This window comes from Alligator mississippiensis, chromosome 4 (assembly GCF_030867095.1).
Source record: "Alligator mississippiensis isolate rAllMis1 chromosome 4, rAllMis1, whole genome shotgun sequence".
In the NCBI taxonomy this organism is placed as follows: domain Eukaryota; kingdom Metazoa; phylum Chordata; order Crocodylia; family Alligatoridae; genus Alligator; species Alligator mississippiensis.
In genome coordinates, this window is record NC_081827.1 from 158274553 (window position 1) to 158301328 (window position 26776).

At 51.1% G+C, this 26776-nt stretch overlaps 1 protein-coding gene across 1 annotated transcript in view; it reads left to right on the forward strand.

Moving 5' to 3' along the window:
- The window catches only part of ACE (angiotensin I converting enzyme), a 55979-nt gene extending 30942 nt beyond the window's left edge, over positions 1–25037 (forward strand). Inside the window, exons 7-25 of the mRNA XM_006271571.4 lie at positions 344–516; positions 1135–1358; positions 5936–6080; positions 7446–7544; positions 8028–8150; positions 10698–10909; positions 11546–11682; positions 11999–12157; positions 13518–13605; positions 14233–14376; positions 16094–16285; positions 17306–17403; positions 18185–18357; positions 19091–19314; positions 19871–20015; positions 20451–20549; positions 21670–21792; positions 22921–23108; positions 24001–25037. Of these exons, the coding sequence (XP_006271633.3) occupies positions 344–516; positions 1135–1358; positions 5936–6080; positions 7446–7544; positions 8028–8150; positions 10698–10909; positions 11546–11682; positions 11999–12157; positions 13518–13605; positions 14233–14376; positions 16094–16285; positions 17306–17403; positions 18185–18357; positions 19091–19314; positions 19871–20015; positions 20451–20549; positions 21670–21792; positions 22921–23108; positions 24001–24185 (2931 nt within the window). The 3' untranslated portion in view covers positions 24186–25037. The remainder of the gene's footprint in view (positions 1–343; positions 517–1134; positions 1359–5935; positions 6081–7445; positions 7545–8027; positions 8151–10697; positions 10910–11545; positions 11683–11998; positions 12158–13517; positions 13606–14232; positions 14377–16093; positions 16286–17305; positions 17404–18184; positions 18358–19090; positions 19315–19870; positions 20016–20450; positions 20550–21669; positions 21793–22920; positions 23109–24000) is intronic.
- Positions 25038–26776: the final 1739 nt, after the last annotated feature.

Here is a 26776-nt window from a genome sequence, read left to right on the forward strand (position 1 = left end):
CATTGCATTGTCAAACCAAGGGCCTAGAGCAATGGTTCTCAACCTTTTCAGACTTGAAGCACCTCTCAGAGAATACCAGCTCTTAGTTTTCACCATCTTCACCAAAGGCATTCTCCCTGAGGAGCCACCACTAGAGGTGGGGCCAGGTCAATATCAAGAGATGCCCGCATAGTCCATATCAGTGGGATAAGTGGAGGCCTCCATTCTTAACCTGGCCATGACATTCTCCAAAGGCAGAACGTGGCCTCTTGCCACACAGGCACTTGCTGTGTGACTGGCCCAAGCTGGGCAGCCACTGGTTAGCCCTCATAACAGCAGCCTCCTCTGGTCTCTGCTTGCACAGAACTGGAACGCCACGCACATGTTCCGGGTCTCGGAGGAGTTCTTCACTTCCCTGGGGCTTCTGGGGATGCCCCCGGAGTTCTGGGCTGAGTCCATGCTGGAGAAGCCTACAGATGGGCGGGAGGTGGTGTGCCATGCCTCAGCCTGGGACTTCTACAACCGCAAGGATTTCAGGTGTGTGGGGCACGGCCTGTGGAAGCAGGGTGCTGATGGTCCCTTTGTGCTATGCACATGACCCCCACCCCCCCAGTAGGACCTGGCAGAGGCAGACAGGGGGAGGTAAGAGTAGCCATATGAGCTCTGGCATGCATCCATAAAAACAGGCCTCCATGCCCCCTAGTCTCCATTTTCTGCCTGTGCTCGTGCCCACCCCAACACCCTAACACAGCAACGAGACAGGAGTTAGCTGCCTCTCCAGGCTGGTCAGGAAATCCTCCCCTCAGACGCAGGAGCCCTTGCCACCTCCCCTACTCCATGCACTTACAGGTGGTCTCATTGTGCACATTTTCCCCAGTGCACCACCCCTTGGTGCTGCTTTGATTATCCAATACTTAGGAGATGCTAGACAGCAATACATGGCTGTTCTCCTTCCTATCAGACTGGGGCGAGGGGCAGGGGGAAGAGGGGGCTTTCTCCTTTCAGGCCTCCCTTCCCCTCACAGAGGGGCAAAGCAGCCGCAGGAGCTGAGTGCATCCCAGCAGGGGAGAGCTGGCAGCCCCTGCACTCACCAGTGCAAGGGATGTGTGTAGGCAGGACTCTGCTCCAACTCACAACCCACCCCCTGCCATGCAGGATAAAGCAGTGCACCACAGTCACCATGGAGCAGCTCTTCACCGTGCATCATGAAATGGGGCATGTCGAGTACTATCTGCAGTACAAGGACCAGCCTGTCACCTTCCGCAGCGGGGCCAACCCGGGCTTCCATGAGGCCATTGGAGATGTTATGGGCCTGTCAGTCTCCACCCCAAGCCACCTCAAGAAGATTGGGCTCCTTGACCAGGTCGTCCAGGATACAGGTACAAGGATTACCCCCAGCCACAGGTGACACAGACACAGTGCATGAAGGAAACTGGGCTCCTTCTGTGGACTAGAGGGAAGGAGAGGGCAGTGCCTGAAGAAGTGACTGCAGCTTGGGATGAGATCTTTGGGCTAGAGGATGCTCTACAGAGCAAGCACCCTCACTGGGTTTGCTTTGAAGTCTCAGTGGGAACTGGGTGCCTGAATGCCTGTGGAAACTGTCTGCCCAAGTGCTGTGCCCAAGGTCACCCTAGTTGTCTATGGCAGAGAATAGGCAGACAAGGTTCTTTGGGTAAATCTGATCTTTTATTAGACCAACTCAAATAGTTCAAACCCAAAGAACCTTGTCTGCCTATGTCCTTAGACCATCATGGCTACAACCTATACCCCTATGGCAGGGAATGGCATTTGGGTCTCCTGTATCTAAGGATAGTGCCCTGAACCCTGAGCCTGTCCTGCACAGCTTGCTCTCTCCTTCTTCATGGTGTATGAGGGTAATGGGGTTCTGTTGGCTTGGGAAAGCCATGCTGCTACCTCTGACTCTGACACCTAGGTGCACCTGGTGCTCCAGGGAGGAGGGGTTCCAGCTGGCATCGTACTCCTGGCTGTCCCATCCCACCCTCTCTGCACTCTGAGATCATTGCACACCAGCAGCATTTTCACTCACCCAGCAAGATTATATGAGTTCCCTGTTAAACTGGGGGTGAGGGAGGGATAGGGATTTTTCCTTTCCACTCACTTTGCTGCCAAGAGAACAGAAGCTTCCCTTGTGAAAGGCTCTTGGGGCTGGAAGCCCTTGGCAGCCAACTAATCCCACCCCCAAGGAGATGCCAGCTCCCAGGGTGGGGCTTGATGGCACCATTCACATTCAGCAGAGCTTGGCAGGATACCTCTGCAGCACCAGGCAAGCAGAAGGAACTAATTCCTGCTGGGAAATGTCCAGGTTGGATAGGCTCCATCCCAGAGCTAGGTTTTACCAGCTCACATGTGGAGCCAAACCAGAGCAGATTGAGCCAAACACATTTGCAAACTGCTACTGTGTGCTGTGGCTTCTTTGCAGAGGGAGGAACATTTCTGGGATCCAGTAACTATGACCAGTGTTTATTCTGGGAGTGATGATGGATTGATGCCATCAGGTTGGAACTGCTCAAACACAGTTGCTGGCAGTCCTTGCCCTGCTTCCCCGTGCCTCCCTACTCAAAAAACCTATGACTTAAATGGGGATGGGGAGGGCAGGGGTAGAACACACACGCCGAGTGAACTGGGTGATGGCAACAAATGGCACATTAGAGCCATGGCTATTTTTGGAGGGGGGTTAGTTAGGATGGGATTGGCTTAGTACAGGGATCTCAAATAGGCCTGTGCGAAATTTCACCAGCAGTTTTGTTTTGGTGCTGTTTCAACTCATTTCGAGCTCGACACAGCAAAATGGAAATGAAACAGAGAGCTTCGAAACAGCCTCGAAACGAAATGAGGCAGGGCAAAATGTTTTGAAATTTTCGAAACATTTCGAGTTCAAAGCTCAAGCTGGGCTTGCCTTCAGGGAAACAGAAACTAAAGTAAGGAGAGGGAGTGGGGAGAGGGGGAAGGAGTGCTCTTATTATTAACTGTGTAGCTGGCCTGTGACTGTCATCCTTCCCTGAGGTCCCTTCCAATCCCAGTGCTCTGGGGGAGGGATGGAAAAACTGCATAAAAGGCAGCATTGTTTGAACTGCCCTGCTTTCTACCTTGGGGTCAGTTGAGTGAGGGCACACCTTAACACACGCACAGTGTCACTCACCCATGTCACGAGTTTTGCCTGTCAGCAGCTAGGGGTGCAGGGCCCCAGAACCCAGACTCCCTCTGCACCGATCTCCTTGACAGCTGGCAAGCTCTGTGGCCGCAGCAGGGCCTAGCAGGCCTGCAGTTTTCACTTCCCTGTGCCCCAAGACAGACACAGTCCCACAAGCACCCATGACACAAGTTTTGCCTGTCAGCAGCCAGAGGTGCAGGGCCCCAGAACCCCTACACCTATCTCCTTGAAGGCTGGCAGGCTTTGTGACCTTAGGAGGGGCTAGCAAGCCTGCAGTTTTCACCCTGCTGTGCCTTAACACACACACAGTGTCACCCATATCACCCATGTCACCCATTATCAGTGATTTGGAGGTGGGCGTGGAAAGCACACTGTCCAAATTCGCTGATGACTCAAAGATGTGGGGAGGTGTGGGCATACTGGAGGGGAGGGACAGAATACAACTAGATCTAGACATATTACAGAGGCGGGTGGATGAGAATAGAATGGAATACAATGCAGACAAGTGCAAGGTGCTGCATCTAAGGAGAAGGAACCAGCAACACACCTATAGGCTGAGGAACACCCTTCTCAACAACACAATGACTGAAAGGGATCTTGGAGTCACTGTTGACTCCAGGATGGACATGAGCCACCGATGCGAGGAAGTGGTCAGTAAGGCTAACTGCACCTTGTCGTGCATCTACAGATGCATCACAAGCAGGTCCAGCGAGGTGATCCTTCCCCTCTATGGGGCACTGGTCAGCCCACAGTTGGAGTACTGTGTCTAGTTCTGGGCACCGCACTTCAAGAGTGATGTGGCTAACCTTGAGAGGATCCAGAGGAGAGCCACCCACATGGTCAGGGGGCAGCAGGCTAGGCCCTATGAAGATAGACTAAAGGTCCTGAATCTATTCAGCCACCACAAGAGAAGAGTGAGAGGGGATCTGGTGGCCGTCTATAAATTCAGCAGGGGGAAATAGGTGAGGCTCTGTTTCCCTGGGCACCACCTGGGATAACAGGGAATAGGGGCCACAAATTGATTGAGAATAGGTTCAGGCATGATATCAGGAGGCATTACTTTACTGTTAGGGCCGCCAGGCTCTGGAATGGGCTCCCAAGCGAGATGGTGCTCTCCCCTACGTTGGGGGTCTTCAAGAGGAGGTTGGTTAGATATATGGCTGGGGTATTATGATCCCAGCACTCGTTCCTGCCCAGGGCAGGGGGTCGGACTTGATGAACTGTTCAGGTCCCTTCCGACCCTAGAAACTATGAAACTATGAGTTTTCCTTGTCCGCAGCTTGAGGTACAGTTTCCCCCAAACCCCTGCACCTATCTCTTTGAAACCTGGCAGGCTTCGTTGCCTCAGCAGGGGCTAGCATGCCTGCAGTTTTGACCCCACTGTGGCTTAACACATACATGTGACATGAGTTTTTTGCTTTCAAGACTTTGAGGTGCATTTTCCCTGAAGGCCCTACACCTATCTCCTTGACACTTGGCATGCTTCATGCCCTCAGAAGGGGCTACCATTCCTGCAAGTTTCATCCAACTCAGGGCAGAAATGACAAAGTTATAGGCTGTTTCAAGCTTCCCCATTATAGCCTATGGGCGAAACATCAAAACAGCATTGAAACAGTGAAAGTGTTTCGAGAAAACGAAACAGAGCAGCAGTTTTGAATTGAAACAAAATTCAAAACAAAACACTGTTCCATTGAAACGTCAAAACGCAAGTCAAAACAGAACGGTGCCGTTTCTCACAGCCCTAATGTCAAACTCATTTGGCCCCATGAGCTAGTTGAGGGTCACTGGGCCTGTCTGTGGGCCCACATGCAGCACCCACAGTGCCAGGATCAGCCTGTGAACCACATGCAGCACATGCCAGCCCCCTCCAGGGCTTGCTGTGCATGTAACGTACACACAGCACAGGAGATCTGGGGCACAAGCTGTGAGCAGCACCCCACCAGACTGGCCCTGCATGCTGTCTCTGGGACCAGTCCAGATTAGTCTTCAGGATATCTGTGTGTAACCCCAGGAGCTACCCATGTCTCTTCATTCTCTGCCCCAATGTGAGATGCAGTAAACAGAAGCTATGCTGGTAACATTTCACTGGTGAGAAGCAAGGATGAACCTATCCAGAATCCATGCCCTGTGCCACATTCAGTGCCAAGTCCAGCCCACACACAATCTGGGTGCCTGGGCAGTAGGGCCAGGTCTGGGAGTGGTGGAGACACTAGCAGTAGCAGCCAGAAAGAGCCACCACTGGGGCTGCCAGGAAGCAGTCTGGCCACCGTGCTGCCCCCACCCTGCCATGTGCCTGATGATAGCAGGATCAGCTGCATGTCCCTTCCTGGGCTGTCCCTTGCATTTAGGCCAGATGGGGCCAAGGGACCCTCCACAGGCTGGACAAAATCCCTTAGTGGGCCATATTTTACCCACCCCTACTGTAGACACATATGGCCTGGTTCACTATATCTGTGCTGTGGGCCCTGTTTCTTACACAAATGGAAAATGGGCATGAACCACTACCACAGCTGGAAGGGGCCAGGTCCATGTTAGCTGCTTTTCCCACCATAAATCCAGGCCATCTAAAAGGAGCATCTAGTGCCCCCATTGGTGATAGAAAGGGCATGTCAAACCCTGAGTCTTAGTTACAGAGCCTGCACTCCTTGTCCAAGGGGAAGGCAGTCTCTGAAGAGCTCTGAGTTGCCATGGGGCAGCTGGATGCTCTCTCCAGGAAGCCTGGATAAATGCCTGCCTTTAGCAAAGCCCCTTTCCTGACATGATTAAACCCTGATGTTCTTGTAGAGAATGACATCAATTATCTGCTAAAAATGGCCCTGGAGAAGATTGCCTTCCTGCCTTTTGGGTACCTTATTGACCAGTGGCGCTGGAACGTCTTCAGTGGGCACACCTCACCAAACCGCTACAACTACGACTGGTGGTACCTGAGGTAAATGGGACCGTGTGTGTGTGTGTTGTGTGTGCATGCATGAGTGCACAAGTGTGTCCAAGCACTTTTGTGTCCAGAGGAATGTACAGTGCATGCTTATATCTGTATTCGTTTGCACATGTGTATTGTTCAGGCATCTACCTGTGTGCATGGGGTTTGTGAGTATGCATGCGTATGTATGTGCATGTGTGTATGATATGTATCCAGGTTGTAGCCGTATTTGGTCTTAGAGGCAAAAGGAATCAGAACTCATGGTCAAGGGGATATCTTTTATTACACCCACTAGATTTTTGCAAAAAAAAAAAAAAAAAAATCTTTAATTGCAAGCTTTCGGACACAAGCACCCTTCTCAGGCATAGGAGAAAAGATTGTAAAAGGTCTCCTAGGAAGAAATGAAAGTTCATATTTCATAGGAGAGTTAAAGGTGTGGTAAAAACTCCTGTTTGGAACAGTTCATTTTATGTATGTTAGGCTCAGAGAAAAGTTGGAATAGTCTGTTTACCTCAAGGTTGTTTGGTGTGTGTATGATAGGCATGCATGTATATTAGACGTGCATGCATATACATGTGTGTTTGGTGAGTGTGCCATGTATGAGCACTGAGATGTGCACAAATATGTGAATAGGACAAGCTTTGTGCCGCTAATTATTTGAAAGGTGCACAGTAAAAACAGGCTGTGATACCCCCTGAGCTGCCCATGTCTCTTCACTCTCTTCCCTGATTTGAGATGCAGTAAATAAAAGCAACACCAGTAACATTTCCTCATAGAACATAGGAGCAGGAACAAACCTGTCTGGAGAAGACAAGGCATTGCCCCAGACCTCACACCTAGCCCTTTCAGGGTGGCATCACCTTTGGCCAACTTGTATGACTGCCCCAGCTCTCCTGCTGGCTGGCTGGGACTGAAAGTGGAGAGACCTGTGACCAAGTCTGTGTTGCAGGATTTGGGAATATCAGAAGACACACAAGACAGCTCATTCTTGGTCTGGGTTTGTGGGTGGGTGGGCAGCTGATTGAACGAATGGATGTGCATGTGAATGGATAGATACATGGGTATGCATGTGATAGCCTGATATGTAGGTTGGTAGGTGGATAGACAGACAGGTTTAGGACGCCTGTATGTGCAGATAGAGAAGTGGGAAGATCTATGGGCAGATGGACAGACAGAAAGCTAGACAGGAGATGGAACTATGTGCTATGACTTCCTACCTAGATATGCATAAGCTTGTCTCCATTGTGTTCCCCTTTCCTTCCCTGTCTCCCTTCTATACTCAGCACTCATTAACCATTGGTGTATCTGTTGCCTTCTTTCTGCCTCATGCAAATATTCATTATTCCCCCCTCACTCTCCCCGCTTTGTTTACAGAACAAAATATCAGGGAATATGTCCTCCTATTGCAAGGAATGAAACCAACTTTGATCCTGGTGCAAAGTATCATATCCCTGCCAACACACCCTACATCAGGTAGGAGAGCTGCAAGTGACAACATTGACATTCGTGTCAGAACCAGGGCACAGCATGGGCAGGGTATGCAAGGGCAGGGGGAGGCCATGGGTTATTGCTAGGGTGCAGGACAGGGTTGTGTGAGGAGCCCAGGTCTGCAAGGGCAGGGACTAAAGGACAATACAGGACTGAGCCTGTGAAATGCATGCTGCACCTGCCTTTGGCCCAAGTGCCCTCATTTCACTCCCTTCATCAAAGCAAAACCCGCTGTTCAAGCTCTGAAAGATCAGTGGTCTCATCAGGCTGCTGAGCCAGACCTGTCAGGGCTCTTTGTTGCTCAGAATGATTTGAAAGATGAGAAAATGCTGATGGTAGGGAAGGGCATCACGACCCCCAGACGTACTTTGTCAGGGGCTGGCACCTTCTCCCAGAGGCAGACAGCTGTGGTCACTCTTGGGGCCCATCTCTTAGTTTTCCATGCTGTGACACCTGCTCTCTTTGCAGATACTTTGTGAGCTTCATCCTGCAGTTCCAGTTCCACAAGGCCCTGTGCCAAGCTACCAATCATACAGGCCCCCTGCACACCTGTGACATCTACCAGTCCAAAGAAGCTGGAACAAAACTCAGGTGAGAGGGATAGGGAGGGGGAAGGTGTATGTATGTGTACAGGCATCTGGGAGACAAAGGTGAACTACTCAGACCAGAGTCGCAGCTCCAGCAATAAGAATAGAAACAATCCCACTGGCAGACAGCTACCTTTCTCAGAAGCATCATCTCAACTCCCCATAAATATCCCTGGTGCAATGGTTCACCTGGGAAGTATGTGGTGATCTTACCCATTCTGGGGCCAGAGGGCTGGGATACTCTTTATTCCTATGGAAGGACTTGCTGGAGAAAACTTGCTTTTAATTCAAGTGCTGGAATTATTGTTTTTAGAACCACAGATCCCTGCTCCAGGTCCAAGCACAGGAAATGGGATGGGTGTTTATGAGAAAGGAGATGCTTTCAGACTCTTAGACTGGGGATTGTGTGTGTGTTCTGCAAATCTGAAAGTCTAGGGGTAATGTGTTCAAAGATGTTGAAGTGAGTTGGGAGCCCAAGTGCCATTTTCAGCACTGATGTAGGCACGTAGGAACTGAGTTTCACAGGAAGGCAGTAGAACTTACTCTTCTGTGAGTACCTCAGTCACCCTTGAAACTAGTATGTGGGGACTTCTGACAATGTTGCTTCAGGCATCTCAGAATATGTCTAGGCTGCCTGAGGAGGTGGTCCTTGCAGGGTAAACTCTGTCCCACCTGGGATCTGAGTGAGGCAGCAGAGTAGAGGATTCAATGCTATTTAAACCATCTGTACTGGTCCCCTGGGTCCTCTGGGAAAGATGTGCCCAGAGCAGCAACAGCACTCTATGCCTGGCAAGCCAGCCTCCAGGAGCAAGGAGTCCTGAGCACAGTGTGGAGGTGACAGGCCAGTTGTGTTTGTGTGTGTTTCGAACTGATAGGCGTAGGCTGCTGCCCAGAATTGGCACTGCAGTCTGTCTGTCCTGCTGCTGTGACTCACATACGGGATCCCAATGAAAGCAAGAGGCCAATGCTGGAATAGATACTGGGTGATTATGTTTCATGGATGGGATTTTCCAAGCCACCATAGGTTGCTGTCCTATCTTCCCCAGCATATGAAGAACTAATGCCACAGCCCGAAGTCAAGCCAGGCCCTTCATTTAGAGCACAGACATATTCATCAACTATAGGATCAGAAAGTATCACAAGCAATGATCTTTCCCTACTTAGGCTGCCGGGCTCAGAGCCCAATCCCCAGGTGTCTTCTCCAGTATCACCCTTGGGAGGGCTTATCTTCAGGTGTGCTCTTCCAGCCTTTGCTGAGAACCACTAGACCCTTTCCCTGCTACTTTCTCTCCTCTACCCCATCCAGATGTCTTCTTAAAGGGGCTTCGTCCCTGGACAATGCTACCTGTCCCAAGGACTCCCTGACCCCGAATCACAGAGAAGTAGACCTGGAAGGGAGCCCCAGAAGACATCAAGTTCAACCACCTGCCTAAGGCAGGAACATCCCTATCCAAGTCATCCTATACAAATCCATTGTCTAACCTATTAGCAAAATTATACAGTCAACCCTGACACAGCCACAAGACATAACATCCTAATCTGCCACAGGTAAACCAAGGAAAACATGCAGTCAATATCCTGCTGCTGCAGAGCTTGTTAAAATATGCTCAAGAGATCCCAGGAAGAGGGTCATTCCCACCCCTACCCCCTTGTCCAGAGGAGGGCAAAAATCCCTATAGCCCATACCAATCTGATTATGGGGTAAAATTCCTTCCTGACCCCAAATATGGGTATCAGTCTGACCCTGAGCAGTGGGGCACGATGCTCCAGACAGGAACCTCTGGGTTTAAGTCCTAGCATGAGCACTGGCAGACCTCAGTCCAAATCCCCAGCCCTGGCTGCAACCAACACCCAAGGAAGACTTAAAAAAGAACCCTGACACATGTAGCAGTGGGAGGGGGGAAATTGCTTGTGGCCCCATGTGACAAACATCAAAGCCCAGAATCATGGAAAATACCCATAATAGTAGGCATAGCTACTCCTAGATCCCCCCTGGCTGCACCTACATGAGATTCTGACTGCGCATTGGCATTCAAAGGCATCACCTTTCCTTGTATGACTTGCTATCCAAGCAGAGCCCTTTGCAACAGCCACCTGGCCACTCATTTTAATATCAATCAAATGTCAAAATCCTTAGGGTAACTTTGCAAATCTAAGCTGATTTGCTAATCAAGGGACATTGTTCATGATGCTGCACATGACATCAAATGGAGATGGGGCCTGTCCCAAAGCAGTTACAAAGTGAGAGCTGAATGCAGAAAGGAAATGCAGAGTGGAGGGTGTCATCTTCCTAGCAGCATAGGACCATTGGTATCCAGAAACATCACTGTCTTATAATTGAAGCAGTGTTCAATTTAACCATTAGCCAATGCTGGAGTGGAGGGAGTCCTTGAACTCTTATATTGTGCCATCCATTGTGATGCCTAGTATGGACAGTGGCCATGAGAATTGAGTGCTTGTCCTTTGCTCTGCAAAGCTCCAAGGTCTGTGGTTTTTGGCCCTACCCCTCTCTGTGTCTCACAGTGGCATTTCTTATTCTGGTTCTCTGCAGTGAGATGCTGAAAGTTGGTTCTTCCAAGCCATGGCAAGAAATCCTGTTCACTATGACTGGCACCAGAAAGATGGATGCTGGGGCACTGTTGGAGTACTTCAAACCTGTGACAGAATGGCTGGAGCAACAGAACAACAAAACCCAGGAAACCCTGGGCTGGCCAGACTTTGAGTGGCGCCCGCCTGTTCCTGAGGGCTACCCTGAGGGCATTGGTAAAGCTCCCCCACTGTCTCTTTGCCCCAGAGCAGGGTCTGGGGTGGCTGGAAGGGGTGCAAAAACAGATGGAGTGTGACATTGTTAATCCATGTGCACATGCAATATCTGCTGGTGCATGGTGTGCTGGGATAGGGAGAAAGAATGCAGCATAGACTGGTCACCAGCTCAGGTCTAGAGATCACTGTGCAATCATGTTTCACAAGGTACTTCACCTCACTATTAATCATGTGCCATGGGTCAAACACAGCTGAAGTGACCTATGGTCTATTCTGTTCCAGTAATCCCTGTCCTCCTGATGTAACAGATCATCTTCCCTGTGCTGTCTCTTGATTGGCTGATTGGGAGGGTCTAGAATCCAGTACTTGTCCTGTTGACACCTTGCCCTGTCCAAATAAATAAGGACAGATGCTCCACCAGCTCCCACCTGCCTGCTGGCTTCTCCTATCACTTCTCTCTCAGGGACCACCAGGACAGGAATGCAGATACTTCCCAGGTCTCCATCACATCCCCAGGCTGTGCCTTCAGTACTGGGAAGGGCTCAGCCATGGAGTTTCCAAAGAGGGGTTGCTCTCTAGAGGGGAAAGTTTTCTTTCCTGCCTCACCATTGTGTTTTCATCCCCATCTCTTCCTAGATAAAATAGCGGATGAAGCACAAGCTAAAGAATTCTTGGCAGAGTACAACCGAACAGCTGAAGTGGTATGGAATGCCTACACCGAAGCATCCTGGACATACAACACCAACATCACTGATCACAATAAGCAGATCATGGTATGAAAACAAGCTATAAGCAATAGTCTGACAGTGAAGGCAAAGGCAGGCAGACAACACAGAAAACTAGAGCAGCCTCTGCTCCAGCCAGGGAGCTTCATCCGTGTGTCAGGAGGTACCCTCCTCTAGTATCCTTGCCCATAGCCAAGAGGCATTTGTAGCTGCTCCTTGTTTACAGATTAGACTTGGTCCCTGGGCAGTCATGGGGAAGAAATGCCTTAGTTGCCCTTTGCATGCTGCAGCATACTTAACAGTGACTTGTGTCTGATGGAGCCCCATGGGGCACTTCCTCTGCTATCCCCTCTTGGTCTTGCAGCTGGAAAAGAACCTGTTGATGTCCAATCACACCCTGCAGTATGGCATGAAGGCCCGGCAGTTTGACTACTCCGACTTTCAGGACCAGAGCATGAAGCGCATCCTTAAGAAGCTGAGCGACATTGAGAGGGCTGCATTGCCCAAGGATGAGCTGGAGGAGGTGAGAAGGATTGGCAAGAGAGTGCTCTGAAAGTGTAGCCAAACATGTCCACCCAAACACCCTTTCAGGAGCCTATCATCTACTCCTGACTTGTGTAACATGGGGCAGATTGTAGCTGCCAACCTGGTTCATGGGGAGCCCCCGGATAGAGTGCACTAACTGCTTTCCAAACAGAGGTGAACACCATTTCTGCCTCTAAGGAAGCACTCTTCCAAAGACTATAAATCCCAACATTTAGTGTGCCCAGGTGCATGGCATGCTGGGGGCCTGGATTCTCCCATAGCACCCTCCTATGAAGAGTGAGGGGTCCTCTAAGCTGCTTTGCAAAGTTCTCCATGTTGCATTTGGCCTGAGGGCTGTGCCTGGGCCCTGCATTGATGAGAGAGTTGAAGAAGGAATTGAAGAAGGATGTAGAGGCAGGCTGATCCCAGGTTGCTGTTGAGATCACAGGGTTCCAGTTGAGATCAAAATAATGAACCCCAGCTTGTATTTTGTGTGATCTGAGATCATGTGTTTTTCACCATCCAGATAGTGATTGCACAAAGTGTCCTTCCCTCTGTCTCGATCTCTTTCTATGAATGATATGGCAGTACAAATATAATGCAGCCAAAATCATTTCTACCCATCAGCCTGGAGCCTTGGAAGGATTGGGGCTTGCGGGCTCTGGCAGGCTCAGGCAAAAAGCACCTGCTCTTATTAAAATGCAAATTATTTTCACTCGCTGAAAGAAAATTTAAAAAGTAACAGTGAGCAAGTCAATGCTCAGAATAGAAGCATTTCTCCCGGCTCCCAAGCATGTGAATGTGAAAATCTCATTGTAAAGAGATCCAGGCTCTTCTGTTCTGACACAGTCAATAAATGGTTAATAAAACAGTGAGAGCACTGTAGTGAATGGGGGAGGGTGGGGAGTGCATCTACCACCCTTTCTGTATGGAGGTGGCACTGCCAGCTGTATTTCATTGGATCTATTCTGTTGACACCTCATGAAGATTTCTTCTTATCCCCCATATGGCTGGGTCAGTGCTGTAGGTGCACTTGCTCTGAGGTATGTGAGGGTTACTGGCACTCTGAAGGGTAGGAAATGAGGCCCATAACTCTGTCTGTGACTCATTTATTGAGTCTGGATAAGCTTCTTTCCTCTGTGCCTCAGCCACATCCACATTCACTTCAAGACACACACAGGTCTGCGTTCTGGGCAGTGGTGAGACTGAACTCATTCATGTCCGTAGAGTGTTTGGAGTTCTTGCATGGCAGGCACTAGAGCAGGGTAGCTGGTGCCAGTTAGTGGGCAGTGACGTATTCCCATCTTCTACCATACAAGCAGGAATCCTTGTCTAACGTGATCCAATTTCTTTCTCAGTACAACAAACTTCTCTCGGACATGGAGACCACATACAGCATAGCCAAGGTCTGCAAGGAAAACGACAAGTGCTATCCACTGGATCCTGGTAAGTTGTAGAAAAGTCTCTGGAGGACTTTCCTCGGAGTTCTTTGGAGATGACCTAGAAAAGAAGGAACCTCCACCTATAGGGCAGCAAACAGGGAGGAAAGTTCATGGATGTTCTCAGAGGCCCATGTAATTCTGACGTTAAACTCTTATGTTTAGCTCCAAAGCCTAAAACCCATCAGGAGCCTAGGACTGAGTCAGGCCTGGCACCATTTGCCACTGCCTACTTTGTTGCCATGTAAGAACTGGCATGTCCCCTGCTGGATGAGGTTCTACTCCTGAGCATGTGAAACACAGATGACCATAGAAACTAGAGGAAACTATGACCAGTGATGGTTCTCCCAGGAGGATTTTAGGAGTAGGAGACTTGGTGAAGAAAAGCAGAGGGAGAACTTTGTTGAGGAACAGTCATCTCACCAAGTGCGTTATGGGCATGTGGAGAGGGTTACGGTGGAAGGATTCGCAGAGAGGAGCCTGGGAAGGGGATGAGCCTTGGGAGCTGTGCTCTTGTGCTAAGCTAGGGTAGACAGGGAAGGGAGATCTTCAGGCCTCTCCAGGGTCTGTCCAACAGTGGGAAGGTACACAGCAGGGAGACTGTGAGTTTCATTTTTTTTTTCTCCCTTTGTAGACCTTACCAACATCCTCGCCACCTCAAAGGATTATGATGAGCTCCTTTTTGCCTGGAAGGGCTGGCGGGATGCCTCTGGGAATCAAATCAGAACCAAATACAAGAGATATGTGGAGCTAAGCAACAAGGCAGCCAGACTCAATGGTCAGCTTCCCGTTGTGGTGCCTGTTTCTCCAGTGGAAGATGGCCCTCAGAAGCCTAGCGGCTCTCAGCCATTCTGCTTCCCTACTCTCCCACAGCCACAGGCCACCAGCTCCCTGCACTCACTCCTGAGTCCCTTACTCAGACAAAACTCTCTTAAGTCTAACAGATCTATGGGTACTCAGTGCTGCTCAGGATTTGGGCCTCAAACAATATCTAGAAGTTTGATCCTGCTCTAATAGAGATGAATTGCGAATGGATCACAGGAGCTTATTGAAAGCAGGGTACTGAGTGCCATGCAAGCCCCATTGACTTCACTGGGTCCTCAGTGCTTCCTGGAGGGGCTCAGCACCACCCAGGTTCAGGGGCTGAGTCAGGACTTCAGGGTTTGTTGTGTTATCTTGTGAAAGATCCTTGGCAGCTGCTGCTCTTTCTGCACCTCTAGTATCCAAGTGACGTGAAGGCACCTCCACCCAGTGGAGGAGGGACCCCACCCGATGCCTTTATGTCCTCTATTTTTCTCTTGAAGAGAAAAACTGAGGACATAAAGGCATCCGGTTTCATATCAATAGAGGACAGAGGACAACTGGACTGTCCTCTATGATGGCCACCCTATTCTGAAGCAGGGTTATGTGAAAGATTTTCAAGGGTGCTGCTGTGGCCAATTTGAGCTACCCAGCATGACTTTGTTTCCAGGAGGGGTATGCTGGGTGAACTGGGAAGCAGGTGCAGCAGGAGCCCCTCTCTTGCAGCCTTTCCTGGTCCACCCCACATGCCCACTTCTGGTAAGAGAGGTGTTGGTGACTGGAGCATGAGTCCTAGGCACCAAACATGGTAAGGATGCTGGAATGGAGGTAGACAGTGCCTGAGCTGACAGCAGGGGTCTGTGCTTGGCATGGGCTCACCCAGACACCCAGATGAATCTGCCTGGCCAGAGTCAGGGATCCCCTTGCTGCCTGGCCCCTCCTGTACTTCTCTCCCCTCTACCCCCCATATTACTGTAAGGCAACAGCTACTTTGTTAACCCTTTCACAGCACAACCAAATGAAGACTTTTACAACCACAATCTATATGCAGATGAGAGCCTATCTATATGGCACCTGTGAAAGGATTAATGGAGGAGAAGGTGAGTGAGGCTGACATGGGGACTTCACATCAGGTTCCCACTGTGAGCCTGTAGCCCATGGATGAGCCCAGGCTGTGGCAGGGTAAGACTCTACCTGGACCTTCCAACCCTCCTTCCCCTACTCAGCACAACTCTGTCCCTGCCTCACATCTGTGCCCAGGGTGCAGAAATAGCTAGTTATGCCCCTGGAACCCAACTGTTGTTGTGTGCCCCTGGTTCCCAACTGGGTGTTGTCAAATTCAAAAGAGCTATGGAGGGGTGTCTATGGTCTGAAAAAGCTGAGAATCACTGATTCAGTGCTGGCTATTTTCCGTGGCTGATAATAATGCTGCTGGTGTGCCTTGTGGGCTGAGACTATGAGCTTTGACAAAGGCAAATCAGGGTGGCAATGTGGGATGTGAACATTAGGGCTTTGCCTGGTTACAGTGGGAAAAGCAGACAAATTAGGAAGAGTTTGGGACCAGCCACAATGGTCCGAGGGCAGGGCATGATCAGGAACCTGTCATCCTGCAAATGAGGTAGCAGAGATGTGTCTCTCCCCCACCCCGATCAGGCAGTTCCAATGGCTTCTTTTCTCATCCTGCCTTTGGACAGGTCATGCTGACAATGGTGCCTTCTGGAGATCCCTCTATGAAACACCCACCTTTGAAGAGGACCTAGAGAAGCTCTACCTGCAACTGCAGCCCCTGTACCTCAACCTTCATGCCTATGTGCGCCGAGCCCTCTACAACAAATATGGGAAGGAGTACATCAACTTGAAGGGCCCCATCCCAGCCCACCTGCTAGGTAAGGCCCTGCTGGGCATGGATGGGGTTTCTCTCTGTTGGGAAATGGCATTCCTTAGAGGGCACAGATGTCTTAAAGGCATCCGTTCCCTGAACCCCAGACCACTGGTTATGGGACAGAGCATTCCCCAGAGCTCAGTGCCACAGTTGGGCCCAGCTTGTACAAAGCGCCAAGGTCAATGGGAGAGTGCCAGGTGCTGAGCACTTCAGGAAATGCAGTCCCAGTATCCTGACTTTGTGTGAACATTGTAGCCTAAGCCATGTACCCACAACCACAAAGGGAGTCAGTGGCAGGTCCCAAAGATGGACCTTGGGGTCCTGATTTGTGGCCGCCTGCTTTAAGTGATAGGATGTTCTTCCCCCACCTCTTACCCTCTCTGGATTCTTGAAGCCAAACCAAAACCTGGTGGAAGCCAGCCCAGCTCTATTACTGCTGATCCCAGGTCCTTTGCTCTAGGGGCCGAGCGCTCAAAAAACAATGGCCTGAACCTCCCAGCACCCTAGTGAGAGAGAGTCTTGCCATGCTCCCCCCTTGCAGAGATGGAGAACAGAGGAACAATAAGATTGAGTGACCTGTCCAGGGTCTCACACAGTCTGTGGCAGAGCAGGAAACTTAATCCAGGTCCCCTTGGCAAGAGCCTTAATCCCAGTGCTCTGACCGGTTAGACCCTCCATCCTCTCACTGGTGCTAGTGCAGTTACATTGGTTTATGCCAAATCTTCATTGAAATGTGTTGTACAACAGGGGAGCTTTGCAGTCATGTGTTATGTTGGGAACAGGGCCATGTTTGGGGCATGTGGAGGGACTCAGACTGGGAGGTAGGAGGGTCACTAGGGAGGGGCAGAAATCGTGCTGTCTTGGTGGAGGGCAAAGCCTTGACAGAAGCCCTTAGGCTTCTTCACAAATAGCCAAGGAAGGTGATGTTCTGGCTTATTAAAAGATTTGGAATAACCATTTGCTTTTGTCCTTCTCTCTTTTTCTCCTCTTTTCCCTGATTCTCTGCCCCTCCTGGGTTTTCTAGGAAACATGTGGGCCCAGTCATGGTCTGCCATTTTTGATCTGCTGACACCTTTCCCTAGTGCCACCAAAGTGGATGCCACCCCAGCCATGAAAAGCCAGGTTAGTGAGCTTGCACCATTTAATGCTTTTTCCTTTCTATAAGATGCGCACCACCCTTCTTCTCTAAACCATCCCAGGACTCAGTGTGCTGTCTGCTCACTAGACCCCATGCTTCTCACACTGACCCAAATACGAACTGGAAATCAATGGGACACCCTTTTAAGCTATAGAGACAGGATCTTGCAGAGAAGTTGAGTTCTTCTACTAATTCATCCTAATAATCAGGCTATGTGGATCCTTCTAGGTCCAGCCTAGAGGTAGAACAGACTTTAATGGTCAGTGTTAGGCACAAGCTGGAAGCCCCTTGTAGTTTGTGTCACTTGCAGCTTCCTAGGCATCTTCACAGATGGCAGTCTCAGGGAAGTCCCTGAGCCCACAATAGCAATCCTGCATTTTCTGCTCACCTCCCACAGCCAGAATATACTCTTCCCTTACACTTCCCCCCCCCCCCCCCCCCCAGGATAAGGCTGTGCACCAACATCCTCTTCCCCATCACCTCTGGTCACTGTCAGAGCTCAGTCCCAGCTCTGCAGCAAGCCATTTCCAAAACGTATTCCCTTTGCTTACTCACTTCTGCTCTCCCCTTCACTCACTGTTCTGAGGACCAAATCCTGCTCCCATACAATAAGAACTTTGCCCCAAGGGGATCAGGATCGCAGCCTAAGCTCAAGAGTCAAAAAGTGGAGCTGTGATACCAGCTCTGGCTTCCTGCCATTCATGCAATTGCCAAAGCCCTTGTGTTTTCTCCCACTCTCATGCACAGTCTTCACTGTCTCTGCAGAACTGGACCCCCAAGAGGATGTTTCAGGAGTCAGACAATTTCTTCACCTCTCTGGACTTGATCCCTATGCCCCAGGAATTCTGGGACAAGTCCATGATTGAGAAGCCATCGGATGGGCGGGAAGTGGTGTGCCATGCCTCAGCCTGGGACTTCTACAACCGCAAGGACTTCAGGTGCCTCTGGGGAGCCAGGGAAAGGGCTGGGAGGTACTGTGCCCTTCAGGAGAGTTGGAATTGAGCAAAGCAGAGGAATCTAGCTAGAGCCTTGGCCAAAAGGCCTGCTGCTGTTGCAAATCCCATTCCCTGGAGGCTTTGTAGTGCTGGCACCAGTGCCCACAATACTGCACTCAATTTGGCATTGTTGCTAGTACCCAGATGGCCGTCATACTAGTTTGTGACTAGCTAGGTCCCCTCAAGCATCAGTGGAACTCCTGGGTGTGCCCAGCAGACTTCCAGCAGCTCCTTGACCTGGAGGCTCTTTGCCTACTGCTGTCTGGCACATACCTGAGGCTTTGCCTGTTTGCCAAATCCAGCACCAGGGCCGGGTTTGCCCTCTCTGCCCAGAGATGGAGCAGGGTAAAGAGCAGTATCATAGCCTTGGTCCAGGACAGCAGGCAGGTGCAGTTCATCACTGCCTGCAAAAGGATCTGAGCAGAGCACCAGAAGAGCCAGAGAGAAACTGCACTGCAGCATAGGGCTGTCAGCCCAGCATGTCTGCAGGACCATAGAAGAACTCTGCTTCAGCCCCTGGAATAGGGATACTGATGTGGTGAATGACTCATTGTGTGAGTACACGTGAGTGAGAAAGAGTCTAGGTATAGCACCCCTTCTCCACCCCCATATCTTCTATCTGTCTCTGTCTGTCCTTGCCCTTGTCTCATGCTAGCTGTTGACCTCTGTGTTCTAGGATTAAGCAGTGTACGGTGGTGAACATGGATGACCTGATCACTGTGCACCATGAGATGGGCCACGTCCAGTACTTCCTGCAGTACAAGGACCAGCCCATATCTTTCCGTGATGGAGCCAACCCTGGCTTCCATGAGGCCATTGGGGATGTCATGGCCCTGTCAGTCTCCACCCCTAAGCACCTGCACAGCATCAACCTTCTTCCTCAGGTTGAGGATAATATGGGTGAGTTCAGTCAAGCCCATTACTACTCCATAGGTCTCCCATGGACTCAGCAAGCTAAGGCAGGCATGGAAGTCAGGGAAGTGCTGGAAGTCATGGGAGACAAACTGTCTACTTGGAATGGGCTGCCTCACATCCTCCACATACCCTTGCCAGACAATGGAGCAGCTCAGTAACATGGAGGAATCTGGTCATCTCCCCTCCAGGATGGAGGCCTAGGGGAACAGGGAGAGGGTGATGTTCAGGCAGGAAGATTACTACCAGGAGGTACAGGCAGACATGTACTATTAGCTGCCTCCTTGCTCTGACCCTTTGATGTTCTTCAGAGACTGAAGGAGTGTATGAACTGCCCTGGTTTTGAGAACAAAGCTGGGGGGAGGGAGGGTGTCAGGGACACAGTGTGTTACACTGTGTTGCAGCAGTGCTGGGTCACTGATAGCAATGTCTTGCAGGACCCCTCCTAAATTCTCCACAGGTCCATGCAGTGGCATTGCTACCAGGGCATTGACTGGGATGAGTACGGCTTTAACAACTTCCCATCCTCTGTCCCACTCCACAGAGAGCGACATCAATTACCTGATGAGCATTGCCTTGGACAAGATTGCCTTTGTGCCTTTTGGCTACCTTATGGACCAGTGGAGGTGGAAGGTGTTTGACGGGAGGATAAAGGAAGATGAATATAACCAACAGTGGTGGAACCTCAGGTCCTCCTTGGGCTTCATCAGCTGGAGGGGTTGCAGAAAAGTGAACTCCTGGACAGCACATAGCTATTCTTGTCTGAGAGCAGGGTCTTCACTCTCAGCCATGGCCATACCCTGGCCTGGATAACACCTCCCCATATATGTGAATGGTCCCTCCTTCCAGTGGGATATGATAGTGCATGACACTCCTTGCCATTTCTTGCTGCAAGCCCACAGGTCTGTACTCTACTTCACCAGCCTCCAGGAGACTGACTAAATCTCTACCTGCTGCCAGGCCACTTCATCCCACCCCTCACTGGCCCCGGTCTGTTCTAACTGCTGCCCCCTTCAGCCCTCCTGCCCCAAATGCTCCCTATCCCAGTTACACTAAGCCACTTGCTTCCTTTTTCTTTCTGGACAGAGGTTCCTATGCCTCACTCTTCTCTTTGTCCCCTGCAGGTTGAAATACCAGGGCTTGTGCCCACCTGTGCCCAGGTCAGAAGCTGACTTTGATCCTGGTGCCAAGTTCCACATCCCTGCCAATGTGCCATATGTCAGGTAAGGTATCGTGCAAGTCAGCACCCCGTCCTCCACACTGAGCCAAGTGAGAGTGTGTTAAGTCAATCTGTAGGTAGCCCAGGACCTGAGAGGGGTGGGGAACAGTGACCAGGGAAAGGGGCTGACAGTGTGGGACAGGCCTATGAAGTGTTTGTGCACCTCCAGTTTGTGGACTGGACATGGACTCATTGGTCCTCACCTAATGGGGATGTACCAGGCTTCTGGGCTGCAGTTTCTCCACAGTCAAGCCATAAAAGCTGTGGGCACCAGAAATGTTTGTGCTTAAATGTCACCCTAATGGATAACAATCCCCCTGAGCTGCAGGATCACGGGCAACCTACAAACTTCTGTGGGGAAGGGGATGTTACAGAGCAATTATAGCAAGTCATATGCTGGCACAGGCTGTTTTCAGAGAGCACCCTGGGGAGGTGATGGGCCATGGCCCCTTAGGTGTGTCCAGTAATAAATATTGGATCCCTTGCATCACTTAAGTCATGGTCCTGAGCAGGGCCAACAGGACAATCAAACTTGGTGCTGACACCTGGGGAATTTGCAGAGCAGAAAGAGTGAGCTGCTAGAATGTCTCCTCCACACCAAGGGGGTGGGAAAACTTGTAGCCCATGAAGATCAGGCTCAGAAATGGACATGCAGCACTCAGAACTTACCCTATGCAGCTCTGGCTGTAGGGGGCCTCCTCTCTGCTTGCAGATACTTCTTGGATGAGTGACTCATGGAAAGTCTGGTGCTGCAGTGTTGTGTGTTCAGGACTGCATTAACAGCATTGCCAGTGCTCAGTTATTGATGATGTGAGCCCTGTAAGGCTGCAGGTCACAATGTGACACTTTGGGCCAGGCCTAGCTTCATTCCTTACGTTGTTGGGCATTCAGCTCCCCCTGTGGCTTCTGCTGGACCGCAGCTCTGCATGTGTCTGTGCACATCCATGTAGCCACATTCTCTGGCCCAGCTGAAGACTGATGTGGATGTGGATGTCTGCTCCCCTGGCAACTCAGAGCAAACTGCACATCTGTGAACAGGCTGTCGCTCCACCTGACCTGGAAACACCAGAGATGACCTGTCTTTGCAGCCCAGTCTCACTCACTTCCCTCTGATGCATTTGCAGGTACTTTGTCAGCTTTGTGATTCAGTTCCAGTTCCACCAAGCCCTCTGCAAAGCAGCTGGACACACTGGCCCCTTGTACAAGTGTGACATCTACAAATCCAAGGAGGCAGGGACCCTCCTGGGGTGAGTATGCCAGCAGGGAGAAATGTGGGCCACTTCCAATGAGAGGCCACTTCCCAAGGGGTCTCCAACCATTTCAGCTCCATACTCCAGCTTTCACAACACTTTGCTAACCCCTGAGATCTTTGCACTTGTATGATGGCAAGCAACTGAGGAGCCAGATAATTAGGTTCTATTCCCAGATCCCCCAGTGACTGCCTGGGAAAGTGACTGTGGTCAGGATTTTCAGACCTGTTCAAGCACATGACTCCAATGGTTTTCAGCAGGAACTGGGAGCCTGCGCACCTTGGAGGAGCTAGGCTTTCTGCAGCCTAGCCCTCAGCAGGTGCAATAGTAAATGTTGATTGTGTGCTATGAGAGCCAAGTGCTGCTCCTGGCAGGCAATGATCTGCCTTGAGCTCCTGCCCACCCCTACCCCAGCTACTGACATGGGGAGCCTTAATGTGGCCACTGGGGTCTGAGTGGCTTTGGGCACCACTGCTTAGGTTCTGTCCTTCACCTGTTCCTCCTTCCCTGCCACATGGTGGAGTTGAGGTGGAGCAGAGAGGGTCTCACAAGCGCCTCAGGGGAAGGGCAGGAGCTGCCTGCCCACCGTGAGTTAGTGCCAGCTGCTGTCACAGAGGAGGCAGCCCTGTCTGCACACATGGGGCAGGTGGGTTGCAACACTGAAAGCTGCCACTAGATGGCACGTTGGCTTCTGTAAGCACTCAGGCTTCTGTTTAAGGAGGTACCCCAAATTCCCTTTTTGCTGGGATCTAGATCTTCCTGTGGGGGCTGAGGGATGAGAAGGACTAAGGGGGCTTTCCCTGAGTTATAGCTCCATGTTCACACCACCTGAAGCCTGTTAACCAGTCTGCCTACCAAGGAATCAGCACCTACACTGCACCTTCCAGGGAATCAGCTGGTGCCCCAGACCAAACCCCACATCCACCTGCCTGTGCCCAGCCTTCATCCCCCTGCAGTAGGCTTTTCCTGTGTGTCATCACAGTACCCTCTGGAGGAGGCCTTTGGCGCATCCCAGCACTGAACAGCAGGGGCTAGAGCAGACTCCAAGGGTCACTGGCAAGTGCGAGTACCTCTGGGCATAGCCTGCTGCTGCAGGGCCTGATGGACCTGCTTCTGCTTCCACAGGAATGCCCTGAAGCTGGGCTTTAGCAAACCCTGGCCAGAGGCCATGCAGCTTATCACCGGGCAGCCCAACATGTCTGCAGATGCCCTGATGATGTATTTTGAGCCGCTGATGACCTGGCTGGTGGATGTGAACAAGAAGAATGGGGACATTCTGGGCTGGTCTGATTACGACTGGACGCCATATGCAGGTACTCCCACCCCAGCGAGAGTGCTGAGCACCTCTCTCCTACTGGACACATGGGAAGCGGGGGTCAGGTCTGGGGGGCTCAGTCCTGTGGGCAGGTCCACTGCCTCAAACTGAATGGGCTACCACTGTTCTGTCTCCCTCCTTGGGGAGCAGGGAGTGAGGGAGAAGCTGGTGCTGCCACTCTTTGTGTGCACTGCTTTCTCCTAAGCTGTCTTTACAACACCCACCCATAGCCAGAGCTGATGCCCCAAGAGTCATCCAGTTCAAAGGCAGGTGGGAATGAAGCCCTGGAGCCCCTGGAAGTGGCATCACCTCCTTAGACAAGGGCAGGGTATAGTGGTAGGGTTTCTGCAAGGGGCATCCTGGGCCAGTACAGCTGACTCTTCTCTCCGTCCACTAACCCCACCCCCACTTCTGTCTCAATCCTTCCCCAGGGTTTGGAGAGGGTGGGAAGGGGAATCCATGCCTCCCCATCAGGCCAGCAACAGGCCAGAGCAGAAGTGCCTGCACCTGTGGACATGGGTGGCCAGGAGCATGCTCACATTACCAGCTCCTAGCACTGCAGGCTACCTCACTTGGCTCTGGAGGGGATAATATGTTGCAAAGGCTTCTCCTGTACAGGAAGACATGTTTCTGGCAAATCCCTTAGCTACATATTTCCCAATCCTCCAGAGGCTTGTTTTAAAACATTCATTGCTCAGGTGCCCAAGCTATGTGAGGGACCGAGCTGTCTATCCTGTCCTGGGGCATGTATCTGCTCCATCCCCCAGTCAAGCAAGCCCTGTGTGTGACTGCCAACACCATTTGCCCTAGCCAGCTCTGACCACCACACATGGATATACCCGCCAGTCAAATGACTTCAAAAGCCCATTTCCTTCTTGCTCCTCCCTTAGCTCGAACAGAGTCTACAGTCAATTTTCTGGGGATGTCTCTGGATCGCAATCAAGCCACTGCTGGCCAGTGGGTCCTGCTTGTCCTGGGACTGGTCCTGCTTCTGTCCACCATTGTCCTTGGAGTCAAATGCTACTCTGCAAGGCGGAGGGCCTACAAATCCGGCTCAGAAATGGAACTGAAATAATAGTGATTCACCTTCCCATTTCACTGCTGTGTGTGCCAGGTGCATGTGTGTCTGTACACATGCGTGAGTACAGGCCTAATGTATGTATGTGTGCAAAGGATATGTGTGTGCAGTGTGTACACATTAGCCTGCAGCCTGTGTGTGTGTGCGCGCGCACACAAGGGCCTGGTGCGTGCATGCAAAGTTCATATGGGTACCTGTGTGAGCCTACTGTGTGTGTATGTGTGTATGGCCTATGCACTTACATGAGCCTTACATATATGAGTGTGTGCGTGTATGTGTGTGTGCTTGAGAGAAAGAGAGAGAGAGTTCTGCATTATAGAAAGTGTGTGTGTGTGTGTGTGTGTGTGTGTGTGTGTGTGTGTGTGCCCACACATGGGCCTGGTTCAGGGGGAGCATGTTCACTTGCCTCATGGGCAGCTGAGGCAAGAGTGCCAACAGGTGCATAGGACTCTTTCTTCCAATCAGGTCAAAACTCTTTGACTATGCAAGAGCCAAGTGAAACGTAATTATTTATTCATAAATGTCTGGAGTCCAGGAAGAAAATTTACTTGAGATGACAAGCAGGGTCGTGGGGCTTCAGCTCAACCTCCAGTTGATTGGCCAGTCCTAATCAATGTTGCATCAGTGAATTCCCTAATAATCTTAAAGGTGTTTGGGCCGGGGAGGGGGCTCAGGCAGGATCCCAGGCACCACCTCTGCAGCTCTGATGGTGGGGACCCAGAGGCAGTGGGGTGTGTTCAGTGCAAAGGGAGCCGTTTGCTTCCTGACAGTTTTTCTCGTCCCAGCACACCCACTGCTGACTGTTTGCTTGTATGGAAGAAAATAAAAAGTGTCATGTTTTCTCCCAGGGCCCTGTGGTTGTTATTGCTGGAGGGAAGCATGGGAGCAAGCTGGGGTGCCTAGTGGCCACAGAGGTGATTACAAAAAGCTGCACATAATGCAATAAAGCCAAGTGTCCAGCTCGCTACACCTGTGTGCTGTAGCGACAACTGTCATCTGCGACCTCCCATCTCAAGCCTTCCCTCTCATCCCTTCTATTCATGGCCCCCACCCACAGAGTAGACTTCCCCACTTCAACAATGCAATGAAGTCTGTGTCTACCTTTAACTCTAAAGTCAATAGATTGATTACTCGCATGCCTCAAGTAAAGCCGTCAGGGCCAGGGCAGCAGGCTAGCCAAAGTGCCACAAGCTGGCCTTAGTTACCTGACTTGGCCTGCTTGCCAGAACCCTGATTTACCCCCACTTGGCCTCAGCTGCCTGCTGGGTGTGTCACCCAGCCTACTTTGAGCAGCCACCCTTTCAGTGCCTAGCAGGTTGCTCAACAAAACAGGTACTTTTTTGTCTAGCCTGGGGCTGCTGACTTCCTGTTTCTGATTTCCTTGGTTGGTTCCTTGTTTCTTGTGCCCTGGGTCCTGTTTCCTGACTTCATCTGGGTGCCTGCCTGCCTGTTCCTGGACCCAGACTGCACTCCAGTGCTCCCAGGATGCCTAGCCAGCTTCTTGACCCCGCTGTGGTTCGTGTTCCATGTCCTTCAAGCTCCTGACTTGTGGCTTAGCTAGGTGATCACATCCATCCTGATCCCATATAGTTGTAACAGCCTTCTCCAGATCCCCTGGCTAGTGATGCAGGCCTGGATCCCTGCCCCCGTTCCTGACACCCGCTTCTTTGCCTATGGTTTTACCCAGGGGGACTGCCTATGTCCCAGTCCCTTACAGACTTCGGCCTCATGACTCACTTGCTGCTAATCCCCTGACTCGCAGTTCTAGTCTAGACCCTTGCTTCCCTGACCTTGCCTGTTCCTGATTCCCTGGACTGGGACCTCTTACGCTCAAGCCCTTGTCATTTGCACCCATACATGTCCCTGGCAAAAGTATATGCTCATGTGCTGTGCTGAACTGGGGTTTTGTTCTTTCTCACTTCCATCCCAGAATTTCCTTCTGGGTCTTCAGCATGGGTTGGTTGTGCTGGCTCAGGTTACCTTGCCTGCCAGCCGGTGTGAAAGGGTGTGGTCTTGCAAACAGCTCCTTCCATGAATACGCTCTCCTTTCATTCTTCACGCTGAAATGCTGGAGTAGTGGGCACAACCCCACTTGTGGCAGGAACTCTGTTCCACTGTCTGTCCTTAAGGGCAAAAGAGTTATACTGAGCCCAGCCAGCCCAGCAGCCCATCCCCAGTGGCTGCAAGTAGTGGCTGCTTTAAAGGAAATGTGCAAGAAGTAGGGTATGTATAGAGTGGCCCTTCCCCTGTCAGACCCCTCCATCACCAGTACCTAAAAAATTCCATAAGTTAACACCATGCGCCCTCCACCCCCTAATTTGAAAAAGACCTAGATGGCTTGAAGCAGGAAAACTTAGCCTGGAGTAATCCATGGTAAGTCATTGTGAAGTGACATGGTGCTTCACAAAACATGGGAGAGATGGGGGGGCTGCCCCCTGCCAGATGTACACTGCACTTGGGAGTGGCCCCCACATCCCTATGCCAAGGATTACAATTGGCCAGTACTCTGCATGCCCTCTGCACAGGTGTGAAGGAGTCTTTGCAATCCTGTTCACTGCACCCTCGTGATGCCATTTACATGAGTGCAA